General features: G+C 43.7%; 1 protein-coding gene across 25 annotated transcripts in view; it reads right to left on the reverse strand.

Moving 5' to 3' along the window:
• The window catches only part of NCOR2 (nuclear receptor corepressor 2), a 511202-nt gene that overhangs the window by 143609 nt on the left and 353755 nt on the right, over window positions 1–13838 (reverse strand). For 23 of the 25 annotated variants that reach the window (XM_077293242.1, XM_077293235.1, XM_077293238.1 and 20 more), the window contains one exon: window positions 11135–11197. In XM_077293242.1, the coding sequence (XP_077149357.1) occupies window positions 11135–11197 (63 nt within the window). The remainder of the gene's footprint in view (window positions 1–11134; window positions 11198–13838) is intronic. The other 2 variants (XM_077293237.1, XM_077293239.1) reach the window with 1 other exon arrangement.

The following is a 13838-nucleotide window of genomic DNA, read 5'->3' on the forward strand; positions in this document are numbered from 1 at the left end:
AAAGAAATTCAAGCAATTCTGCGGGCTCAGGGTGCATCAGTGTCAGGGCAAACTATCTGTTGACATCTGAATGAAAAGAAACACTATGGCAGGAGACCCAGGAGGACTCCACTGCGGACATTAAAAAAACAAACAAACCTTGACTGCAGTTTATGTAAGCCAAAATCCTACTGGGAAAGCATCTTGTGGACAGATGAGACCAAGATAGAATGATGTGCTTTACCAAAAAGCTCTACTGTTTACTGAAAATGGGGGGAAAAGACCCGCAAAGAAAAGAACACAGCACTACAGGTTCAAAGAAATTTTGGGGTTATTTTGCTGCCTCTGGAACTGAAGATTACCAAAGGATTGTAGGTCACAATGTATTGACCAGTGTCAGAATGCTGAGTTTTCATCCACCAGAAATGATTGGAAACAGAGCGATGGAGAGTTCTGAAGCGGCCAGTAATGAGTCCAGATTAAGGTCTCATTCAACACCTGTGGAGAGATTTTAACATTGCTATTAGGAGAAGGCACCCTTCAAATATGAGAAACCTGGAGCAGTTTGCAAAAGAAGAGTGGTCCAAAATTCCAATTGAGAAGTGTAAGAAGCTTGTTGACTGTTACAGGAAGCGATCAATTGCAGTTATTTATTCCAAAGGGTGTACAACCAAATATTAAGTTGAGGGTGCCAACAATTTTGTCCGGCCTATTTTTGGGGTTGTGTGTGAAATTATGTCCAATTTGCCTTTTTTCCTCTTTTTTTTGTGTTGTTCCAATATACACATGCTTATTTCCTTTGTGTGTAACAAAACAGACTTGTGAATCCTCCCAGCACATGCACTACTCGCTGTGAGGATTCATCGGTACTGGGGCTGGGAGAGGGCGGTCATGTGACAGCAAGTATGCAATTTGCCTACTTCCGGCTACATCCCGACTAGACAAGTCCGGCCTTGCTCAATACACTTGTATTGAGTGAGGCTGTGCACAACTAGTTGGCATGTGACTGCATGTATGCAAATTACATACCTGCAGTCACATGCCTACCAGTACTGGTACTGGATAATCCTTACAGTGTGCACGCTTTTGAGAATCCACAAGTCTGCAGTTACAAAGATTAACACCAGACAAGGCCAGACAACCTCTTTAATCATTGCTTCTACCTTACAAAACAAAAATTTGTGCTATTGACCCCTACACTTATTTACATCACCAGTGAAGTTTTAATTAGTGAGAAAGACATTTTTTCTTATTTTCTGATCTCAAGATTGGACAAGTATCCCTAAAAGTCAGAACGAGCCCTTCTAGTAAGTCTGCTGCACTAGTCAGGGTCAGGGAGACATATCACAATGGGGTGGGCCCCCTGATCAGTTTGCTATGGGGCCCTAGCTCTTGACTACACCCTAGATAGAAATATTCAAGAATGTTTGCAAGAGACTATAATGAAATTCTGGCGCTTAAACTGTTAAGTTAGCTGCCGATTCTGGCACACAGAAGGACACCCGCCAGCTGTAACATGCTCTGTTCATCCCCAATAACACTCCTGTTTGCCATAGATTTATTGTGGCAGAATTCTGGACAGGTCAGGGCAAGTAAGGGGCAGATATGAGCCATGCCAAATAAACAAAACTTGAGTCATCTAGAGATTCCTAAAGCATGCAGCATGAATAAGATAAATCCAATCTGCGACAGGCAGCTGAACCAGCAAAAGGCTTCATTTGTTTAATCAAATACCTTTGTGGGCCAGAAAAGCATTGCATCCTGTCCAAAGATTTAATAAGCAGATGGATGTCCTCCACCCAGGAAGCCACATCTGCCAAAACTCTCCCAAGTAACAGTCCATGAATTTTTCAAAGTTTGTATTTATTGATTGTTCTCAGTAAGAGACCAGATGAGACCAATGAAGAAAAATCCATGTACAATACTATAGCAAGGTGAAAGCTTTACTAAACCACTGCAAAAAGAAACTGCTGCTGGTTAACCTCTTCTGCCATCAAGCGATAAGCTACCTCCATACACTACATGGCCGGCCAGATAGACAGGACAAATTAGATCTCAAATCTATAGCCGATTAGGATCAGCAGTAGAAGTTGGATCCATACAGTATCTCAGATAGATTTTTCATGGGTTTATTTAAAAAGTGTTTCCAACTGATTCTACGAGATAGGAAAATATGGCATCGTCCAATGCATGATTCACCGCTAAGGTGGCTTGCAAAAGTATTCACCACGCAAAAGGATTAAAGTGTTCCAGCTCCTTAAGTAAAATCCAGACTTTATTCAATCCATGTAAATGTCATACAGATGCTCCACAATCACATTTGGACAAGGGAACAAAAGCGATGCGTTTCAACCTCAGCAGAGATCTTTATCAAACCTAGATATGCGCTTTGATAAAGATCGCTGCTGCGATCGAAACGCGTCACTTTTTTACCCTTGTCCAAGTGCGATTCTGGAGCATCTGTATGACATTTACATGGATTGAATAAAGTCCAGATTTTACTTAAAGGGAACCTGTCACCCCCAAAATCGAAGTTCAGTTAAGCCCACCAGCATCAGGGGCTTATCTACAGCATTCTGGAATTCTGTAGATAAGCCCCCGATGTATCCTAAAAGATAAGAAAAAGGTTATATTATACTCACCCAGGGGCGGTCCCATCCGATGGGCGTCGCGGTCCGGTCCGGGGCCTCCCATCTTCTTATGATGACGTCCTCTTCTTGCATTCACGCTGCGGCTCCGGCACAGGCGTACTTTGTCTTCCCTGCTGAGGGCAGAGCAAAGTACTGCAGTGCGCAGGCGCCGGGCCTCTCTGACCTTTCCCGGCACCTGCGCACTGCAGTACCTTGCTCTGGCCTCAGCAGGGCAGACAAAGTACACCTGTGCCGAAGCCGCAGCGTGAATACAAGAGGACGTCATCATAAGAAGATGGGAGGCCCCGGACCGGACTGCGACGCCAATCGGATGGGACCGCCCCTGGGTGAGTATAATATAACCCCTTGTTCTCATCTTTCAGGTTACATCAGGGGCTTATCTATAGCATTCCAGAATGCTGTAGATAGGCCCCTGATGCCGGTGGGCTTAGCTCAACTTCGATTTTGGGCGTGACAGGTTCCCTTTTAAGAGCTGGAACACAATCTTTTTGCATTGCTTATGATGTCTCATCAGAACGAAGTTTCATGCACTTGGGGTAGCTATCGGTGAGCTGGCTTTTGCTTTTCTCTGCTTCATTCGAAAGTATTCACCCCCCTTGGCATTTTTGGGGTTATGCTACCTCCTAACCTTGAATTTCAATGAATTTCTTGAGGGTTTGCATCAGTTCATAGAAATAACATTTGGTTTTCTTTTTATTGTGAAGCGAACAACAAACTGGAGAAAATAACTGAAAACTTTATTTTGCATTTCTATTCACCCCCCTACAGTCAGTACTTTATAGAGCCACCTTTAGCAAAAATTACAGCTGCAAGTCCCCTTGGATAAGTCTCCAAGGGGACCATCTTACCACTCCCATCTTACCACTGGAGTTTTTGCCCATTCCTCAAGACAAAACTGCTCAAGCTACATCAAGTTAGATGGTTTCCTCTGGTGAACAGCAATCTTCAAGTCTAAGCACAGATTCTCAGTTGGTTTAAGGTCTGGGCTTGGATTAGGCCACTCCAAAACATTTACATGTTTCCCCTTAAACCACTCGAGCGTTACTTTAGCATTATGCTTTGGGTCATTGTGTTGCTGGAAGATGAACCTCTGTCCCAGTCTCAGATCACTGCCTGACAAACAGGTTTTGCTCAAGAATATCCCTGTATTTTGCACCATCCATCTTCCCCTCAACTCAGACCATTTTCCATGTCTCTGCTGCCGAAAAACATTCCTACAGCATGATGCTGCCAACATGATGTTTCACTGTGGGGATGGTGTACTTGGGGTGATGAGCTGTGTTGGTTTGGCGCCAGACAGTGTTTACCTTGTTGGCGAAAAATTTAAATTTTGGTCTCGTCTGACCACAGCACCTTCCTCCGTACATTTAAAGGGAATGTGCCATCCTCAAAAAAAATGTTTCAACAATTGAAAAAATGTATTAAGGTATTATTTATTTATTTAAATATTATCATTTGCTTTAATGAAGTAAAATATGAAAAATAATTTTAATGTTTGGTATTTCCACTTTTGAACAATAGGGGGAGCAGCTGCTGAAGTTTGCCATGAAAACCTAACCTACAACTAGTTCACATTACGACAGCAGCAAAAGTGGGCTGGATTTTCTCACTTGTGTGTGATGTCACCCCTCCCCTTCCTTTCTGGGTTTTTGTAAAAAGATAAGAAAGGATGAAGTTTAGGATCACAGTGAGGAACCAATTTGTTGGTGACTGCCAGTGATAATGAAAAGTAAAGTGTCACCAAGGCCAGCTGGCAGCACTGATTCTGTTAGTTAATTCTGGTTGTTGTATCATAAACTGGGGTTAGATACATAGAGTATATAACGTGTTAAATACGCATGGAGTAATACATGAAGGGATTAGATATGGAGGCCTATGGGGATTGCATTATAATATAGAGAGGTCTATGGGGAGTGCTTTATACTATATTTGAGGCCTATTGGGAATGCATTATACTATATGGAGGCCTATGGGGAGTGCATTATATTATATGGAGACCTGTGGGGAGTGCATTATACTGTATGGAGGCCTATGGGAATGCATTGTACTGTATGGAGGCTTTGGGGAGTGCATTATACTATATGGAGGCCTATGAGGAGTGCATTATACTATATGGAGGACTTTTGGGGGTGAATTATACTATATGCAGGACTATGAAATGCATTATACTATATGGAGCATTCCATATTTTTTGTAACAGCGTCATCTGCTGAGGTTCTCCTACATTCACTATTAGGGTGCACCACCGTAGGTGTAATCAGGGTTACCTGGTTAGGGGCCCACTCAGAAGTTTGCCCCTACCCCCCGAAAACCAAAACCCTAGGTATGCTTCTGGTGACACCACTTCGTCCTCTTCTATGGGAGCAGTGGGGTAATGTGTGGCCCTGCTCCATCTACTATACTACTACTTCCCATCCTATATATTACTGCTCCCATAAAAGCAGACAGAGCGGGATCACACGTTACACTACTACTTCCATAGAAGTAGAAGGGAGGGATCACATATTATACCAGGGGTGGGCAATTAATTGTCCAGGGACCACAAGAGAGACCGTGACTGTTGTGGAGGGCCGAACCAATAGGCTGAAATGAATTAAGCTCAATATTAATATCAACATAATTAGTGTTGATAATAATACAGTGACGAGCAGCGCAGGATGCGTCGCTGACAGATTTTCCGACGTGCAGAAAAAACGTTCCTCTGAACGTTTTCTCTGCCCGACAGACCGTTTTTTTTATGCAGGATCCAGTGAAAGACATTTGAAACGGATGGCCATCCATCACAATCTGTCGCTAATACAAGTCTATGAGAAAATGCAATGCTGCAAATTTTTTTCTCAAAAAACGATGGATTGTGACGGGAGCTGAAAGACGGAAGGGTGAAAGAGGCCTTATTTGTACACACAAACTCCGTATTTATGCTACGTGGGAACATGGTCTAAGTTGCACCTATTGTATATTAATCTGTATGGAATAGCTGAATGGAGCCCCCTCCCCCGCAGTATGAAAGTCACGTGAATGTGATGTCTTGTCAGATTCCAGAGCGAGGAAGTCAGGTCCTGACTCCTGACATCACAGGGAGTCAGAGGATTCTCAGCCCGAGATCATGTAGCCAGGGTGCAGCTCCGGTTACCGAAGGTTTTGGGAAAGCAATAAACTTACAGATGAGCTTATGTTATAGCAGTTAGTTAAAAGGGATATCTAAAGTAGTGGCCAACCCCTGTAAAGTCAGGCCCACAATCTCAGCTGCAGTACAGACTGGGATCTGCAGCATTTCATTGCTGCATCCAAACTTTCGGAACTGGCTCCAACACTGCCTAAAGAGTGTAGGTAGCTACTGTAGACTGTGGCTCTAAAAAAGCCAGTCTGATTTATGCAGTGTTCACAATACGAACGGGTTTGGCATGCGCTCTCCCGCCACGTACAGTTCGCAAGCGCTTGATTGCAGTTGTTGCTGCTAGGGTGGCCCAACCAGTAATTAGGTTTGGGGGCAATCACTGTTTCACACAGGCTCCTGTAGGTTTGGATTCCCCCCCCTTAATAATAAAGAACTTCATTTAAAAACTTCATTTTGTGTTACTTGTGTTACCTTTGTCTAATAATTACATTTGTTTGGTGATCTGATCATTTAAGCGTGACAAACAAGCAAAAAAAATAAAGAAATCAGGAAGGGGCAAACACTTTTTCACACTATTGTATGCTGAATGTAGAACAGTTGGATGCCAAGAGTGTCATCTAGGACTTTGTCAGTATGGTAAGCAATAACTGCAAGTAGGTTTACACCTTATGAATGCAATCACAGAGTATTAAGTCTTACTCACTCTGTCATTACAGAGAACTTGTCGGCTGAATCATGCAGTCCAAATCACAAGCCGCATGAATCAAGGCCTGGCCAGGGACAGATTTCTCTGTAACACTGAAGTCTGAAGAGCCGGCCAGGGACCATAGGCAGAGAGACTAGTCCGGCACCAGACCTAGCCTGCTTTTTTCCTAGCACCACTCCTGGTGATTGACATGTCTCTCCCTATAGACGCACATAGGAGAGCTCTATCAATCACCTCAGGTGGTGTGGGGAGAAGCTTGCGGATGGAGGCTTAGCACTAGTCTCCTCTGCCGATAGTCCATGACTGGCTCTTCAAACTACTCTACATTTTCTCTGAAACGCCAGAGCGTTTTGGAGAAATACATACCTTGCCGCAAAGGTGAAGACAGGCTCCAATTCATGCGGCCTGTGGTTTTTGGCAGCATGACTCAGACAGGCTCCCTTTAAACTGTAGAAATGCAGGTATGAGATGAAAGCCTAATAGACAAGGGGGTCAGGATGGATCTCCACCTAGAATAGTATTGTTTGTGATCTTTTATATGCCAGCAGCACTTTCCGCTGAGTGTTCTGAGGGTGTTTGTCTAAGAGACGGCTTGCCAATACTATGATCCCTCCAGCAGACTGCCGTGTTCTCGGAGGTGCCGTGTTACTCATCACATATCACTAGTCATCTGCTCTCGAGAACATCACATAACAGAAGACATGATTCTATTTGGGGGAATAGTTAGAGTACAGCATTTTCACAGTTTATGGAGAGAAAATAATTACATTTTCAATTAGCCAATACAGCATTTACGCACTCCAGTACAAAAGACATGCTCGTTCGTAAGAAATGTAAACGAAGTATTAGCTACATTGTGGTAAACTTTTAAAGACCGCTCACTTTTTACCTGGTCTAAATGAACTTGTCCCCCTGAATCTGGCATTGTTGTTTTTCCCTTTCTGTCTCTATCTGATCTAGAGCTATCGTAGCCTTCCACTTGCACTCTGTTAGCCAAGAGGGTGTTGTCTTCAAGAAGACACCTACAGAAGAGTGGAGGATCATGCCTCCTTAGCTAACAAGACTAGACTTGCATATAGGGCGCACAATGGAGGACAGTGCGATATCTCTTTAAGGGTCGGAAAGTATAAAGAAATCGTCCAGAGTTTCATCCAGAAAAGTAATACGATTTCTCACTTGTCGTTAGTTTTTTTTTTTTTTTTCGTTTTTTTTTTTTTTACAGCCGCTATTAACCATTACAGTTTCCTATATTACAGAATTGCAATGTATCTGTAAAAGTCTTATGCTATACTGTGTCTATGTATGACATCTGGTTTTTAGGTTTTGCTTTTTTTAAGAGACTTAAATGAATTGAGAGAAATTAGTGTGGGCTGTGACTTTTTTTTTCATATGCAGATTCGGTCAGTGAAAAAAAAAAGCTCCTCTGCACTCCCCCATTGAATAACATTGGTCCGCATGCTGGCCATTTCTTTCATAGATAACAATCGGTCCGAAAATATGGTCGTGCGTACGAGCTCTAATGGACAGGTACAAAGAAATAAAATTCAGAGAAACGGCAGCATTTAGACCAGGTAAGGAATTTACATATTTATCACAAGTAACAGGTCTTCTTTAAACATTGAAATTGTAAGGCTATGTGCATACATTGCAGATTTCCTGCAGATCTGCAGCTTTTTTTGCGCTCAGAAACGCTGCAGATCTGCAAGTGATTTTCAGTACAATGTAAATCCATGGCAAAAAAAAATGCTGTGCTAATGGTGCAGAAAAATCTGCTGCGTTTCTGCACCCATTACATAATAGAAATCTGCAGGGGTAAAAAAAAGGACGAAATCCGCACAAAAATCTGCAACGTGTGCACATACCAAAAAAAGGAGCAGATTCTGACCTGCGTTTTCTGCCAAGAAATGCAGAATCTGCACAGAAAATTCCACAGTCAAATCTGCAATGTGTGCACATAGCCTAAGCTTATATATATATATATATATATATATATATATATATATATATATATATATATATTTATTATTATTATATTATATAAGCGGGTTTTATAAAAGACTTGACCTACATATGGAATATTGCAATTGTTGGTAAATATGATGAGGATAAATGCTCACTTTACCAATTCCATCACCGCAGTATGATATAACTGAGGCATGTGTACATGCAGACCGCAGACAACATACCTACAGGACGTCACAGCCCATAACAACAAGATGACAGATATTAGCTTATGACTAGACATCACAGAAGGAAGGAAATATTATATTCACAGAAAGCAGTAAATAATGACAAAAAAAAAACAATTAAAGGAGGCAAACTGATAAAACTAAAAAAAGAAATATTGCAGGTAATAGGTACTGCCATAGTATTACCTGGCCATGCACAAATTCCAACACCCCCGCCTGTGTACGACTTATGAAATCAATGCCGCCTTGCTTGCCAGCTCCGTCGCTAACATCATCATCCAGAACCCATCAGTGATGACACCTGAGGGCCAAGAAGCATTAACCCTTGCCACCTGACCAAATGTTCGCAACATATGGTAAAGCATAAAAGCGCTCCATACTTTCCGAGCGTGGGAGGAAGATCAGTTACAGTACTCAGCTCTGCTTGGTGTTACATTTGAAATTCTCATGAAATATTCAGTTTCAAGGCATGCATGGATTTCCTGAAACCAATGCAGACAAGACAAATTTGGTAGAGTCATCCATTATTTAGAGAGATCCACAGAAGACGAGCGCTGCCTCTGTAAAACCGGGTACACAAACACATTTCTGCCATAAAGCAACCTTGAAACTGCCAGTGAATGGCTTTGTGTTCTGCTGTATTGTGAGCGGAAAAAAACACACAATCCAACCTTGATCTGCTAATAACACTTCTCGCATTGAAAGAAAGGAATCGGTATTGAAAAGATAGCGCTAGCCTTCAGTTTCTGAGTATCACCGGAACAAAGCCGCTGTGTCGCAGTGATAAAGTGGAAAACTCCAGCTATAACACTTGGTAAAAGCTCCGTTCACATCGGAATTACTATCAATTCATGAGCCAATTACATAATTCTCAGAGGTGCGAGGTGGTGAAATGTACCTGAAGAATGTCTCATGGCTATGAGTCGGTTAGTGGTGTGGACACTATAGACATACAGGTGACTTATGAGACCGTTCGTGACATGGACGCTTTAGAATACAGGTGACTTAAAAGACCATTTGTGACGTGGATGTTTTACACATACAGATGACTTATGAGATTGTTTGTCTAAAGTATCTGCAATGAATGAAGAACATGATGGTTCAGAGTCCACACTGCCCAAGAATCAAAGATAAGATCACACACGAAGGAACATCAACGATCATTGTGGTCTGGTCCTGATGAAGAGGTTTGGAAACCTTGAAACACGTTGACAATAAACCGCATTCATGCTTCACGTTCCTGTGTAATCGTATCTTTGAACATTGGTCAGTGCGGACTCTGAACCACCATATTCCTAATTTATTACATTGGATCCCATTGGTGGTCCTGCAGCAGCCTTCATATGCTTCTATAGGAGTTGCTACTGTCACAGCCCATGTCAGGAGAGCATACCTATAATATCTTATACTGCTTGGTTATCAGATGAGACCATAGTTGTGGTTTTTTGTCTCTCCAGTTTTACCATTGATTTATTTTTTTCAGAAGCATCCGTGACACTAAGTCATTTTATGTCTAAAGAGTCCACGTCACTAACAGTCTCATAAGTGACAGGGATGTCGAATGCTTCTGTGTCACTAAGTCTCATAAGTTACTTGTATGTCTAAAGCATCTGCATCACTAATAGTTCAGTTAACTGTATGTCTAAAGCCTCTCCATCACTGAAAGTGACGCAAACGCTTTAGACATACATGTAACTTATGAAACAGTTAGCAATGCAGATGCTTTAGACATACAGGTAACTTATGATACTGTTCATGATGTGGACGTTTTAGACATACATGTAACTTATGATATGGTTTGTGACGTGGACGCTTTAGACATACAGGTAACTTATGATACTGTTCGTGACGTGGACGATTTAGATATACACAACTTGAGCCAGTAAGGCTACTTTCACACTAGCGTCGGGAACAACCCGTCGCTGCGCGTCGGGCCGACGTTCCCGACGCTAGTGTGTTCTCCGCCGCACAACGGGGGCAGCGGATGCATATTTCCCACGCATCCGCTGCCCCATTGTGATGTGCGGGGAAGTGCGGGGAGGTGGGGGCGGAGTTCCGACTGCGCATGCGCGGTCGGAAAAAGCGGACCGTCGGGAGCAAAAAACGTTACATGTAACGTTTTTTTCTCCCGACGGACCGCTACCATACGCCCAAACGCCGCCAAACGCATTCACCGTTTGGAAATGCGTCGCAAATGCGTCGCAAATGCGTCGCTAATGTTACTCTATGACGAAACAACGTATCCAGCAAAAACTTTTGCTGGATGCGGCGTTTCGCAAAAACGACGCATTTGCGACGTATTGCAGTTAACGCTAGTGTGAAAGTAGCCTAAGTGACACACAAATTAGCATGTTGTAATATAGGACCCTTTGTGATTAGCAAGGCCTCAAACTTCTGATTTAACTCCTAAATACAGCAAACACAAGCAGCACACTAGCTTCAGTAAGATAAAGGGAAAGAGTTACATCCACCACAAAAGAAGCACTCTTACCTTTCTTAGCGGTTTCCATTTCCTCTTCAGTCCACCGCGAGCTTTCATTCATTTCCATTGCTGCTGCAAAAACAAAATGCAGGAATATTTAAATTAACCAAAACCGAAAACCAAGGAGCACGGACAGGTGTGCCACTGTCATACCTTCGCACTACAAGACTGAACCCATTGAACACCAGAGGGGCATACTATACAGTTCGCTGTGTAGGTATCTACATTTCATGACATGCTCCTGGTGGAGGTGGAGCATTACGCAGGACAGCAATCCCAGGTTAAGTACTGACTACCCAATGCAATCCGGGGGTTTCAAGTGCGAGACATTTTTGCCAGTGTTCATTGTACAAATTCAGTTTCTCAGGCTGAAAACATTCACTACCATTCCACTTCTAATGGCCCATGAAAGAGAGAGAGCAATGGGCTGCGGGCACTTAGAGTACTGCACTGATTGGACTACGATAAAACATGAACAGTTCACATAAAGGACAAACATGGGACAAGAAGGGGGGAAAGTTGCACAGACAATTAAAAATAGCAGTGCTCTTCATGCAGAGAGTCTGTAGCGGCAAACCTCCGACAACTATTAGGCCTGGCCCTTGGGAGGACATGAAGGCACATCGCTTACAGTTCGCTGCACAAGATTTCGGTTGGCACCTCTCATAGGCTCATCACAAGTAATTTTGTTTTATGAGATTCCCCACAGCCACAAGATAGTAAAAAATAGGACACCAGCAGCGTATGTCTACCATACTGTGTGATGGAGAAGAAACTCAGCACCCACATTACACGGCCGGAGAACGCCACTACAGCACAGATCGTAAAGTCTAACACTGCAACAGATGGCTTTCCTGTGTATTCATTAATTAGTCATGAATAGAACATTCTATTAAAAAGTCGTCATTGATCAGGTAGATATACAAAACACATACAATTCTCAGTAAACTGGATTAAAGGGAATGACACATGTTGTATAGGAAACATTTTAAAGAAGGACCTAAGTTCAGTTTGTGTCTTGATACTTATCTAATGACTAACTAAAAAGTAGATTGTGAGCTCTTGGGAGTCAGACACTCTTGTTTGAACTGTTCATGGTCTAATCTGTGTGAACAGGAGACTGATTTGCACAAGTATTCTTGCTGTAGCATTGCAAATAGGATGCCAGATAAAAGGGATTGTTCATACAAGACAGTTTAGAGGGTCAGCGCGTGCACTTGCTATTTCCTCCCCAGCCAATAGCTGTGGGACATTATGTACCATATATATTTCTGCCTCCCCATTGGGGAGGTGCCTGAGCAACCTTTCTGTTTTGCAGTCTAAGTTGTGTAAGGTTGCATACCTGTCCCTGCTGCACTCCAATGCAGATCCTGCCTGCTGCACTACAATGCAGATCCTGCCTGCTGCACCCTGATACCATCACTGCCTGCTGCACTCTGGTATGGACTCTGCAGGCTGCATTCTAAATCAAACTCTGCCAGCTGCTCCCTCCAGTCTGTCCTCTGTGTCCAGCTGCTGTGCATCCGTTTGTCTGTCCTGGAGTGGCACCTGGGGTTAATCGGGATCCAGGTCAAATCTCACCATCAGAGGCTCTAGTTGACACTCAGGTGTTCGCTTAGTCACGCCCCTCCAGGCTCTCAATGATCCGTGGCACAGTGGTTCCACATACCACGTCCGTGACAGTTTGCTCAGGCCATGGATCCCACTGGACCCCGGATCCTGCCTGTTCGGACCATGTACCAGGAGCTTTGCCGACAGAAAGACGCACAGGAAGAGCTGTCCGTACAGTTGCAGTCCTTAACCACTAAGTTGCAGACCTTAAACATCCCTCTAGAGTTTCAGCATGTTCAAGCAGCCATGTCATCTCCTGAGACTTCCCAGACAGTCTGCTTGGTTCAAGATCCAGTTCCCCGACTCGCAGCTCCACCACGTTTTGACCTCAATCCGAAGCTCTGCCGTGGGTTAGTCAATCAGTGCCGGCTACATTTTGAACTCCTTCCTCACCACTTCCCGTCAGATCGAACAAAGGTGGCATTTCTTATGGGACAATATGCGGTACGCTTCCGTACTTTGGCATCTGGTTGGAATAATGAAGCGTTGGTGGCAACTTTCTGGAATGGCCTTTCTGGAAACAAAGGATGAGCTAGCTGGTCGAGACTTACCAACTACCTTCAACGACCAGGTATCCCTAGCCATCCGTATAGAACTTCGCTTCCATGAGCGTGCCTGTGAGGTGGCACGTGAAAGAGGACCGGGGCGCCTGGCTCCGTCTTTTCAAATGCCACATGTTCCTTCACCCTTCCTTGTCAAGGACTCATCTGAACTCATGCAGATCGACCATCTTGCCCTTGATAGACAGCGACTGAGGGATCAACGTGCTAAAGTCCAGTGCCTGTATTGTGGGCCACTCCATTCGAGTCTGCCTGGTAAAGCCGGAGAAGCTCCGGCATTTTGGGTCGATAGGAGAGGCCTCCCTAGATGGAAAAGACATCTCCCTACCCCTGACCCTTACTGTGGCCATGACAGCTGGTGAATCCCAGTTTTTGAGTCGGCGTAATTGGATTCCACTCAAGAACCCCTGGCAATAATATCTGTCGATGGGAGAACTCTTCGGGAGATGGTTTCTCTGGCTAGTGAGCCGCTTGAGGTCTGTATTGGGATGCTTCATATTTAGAGGGATGCCTTCTAAGTTCTTTCCCACATGTCTCACGCC

The sequence above is a fragment of the Ranitomeya variabilis genome, chromosome 1, assembly GCF_051348905.1.
Source record: "Ranitomeya variabilis isolate aRanVar5 chromosome 1, aRanVar5.hap1, whole genome shotgun sequence".
In the NCBI taxonomy this organism is placed as follows: Eukaryota; Metazoa; Chordata; class Amphibia; order Anura; family Dendrobatidae; genus Ranitomeya; species Ranitomeya variabilis.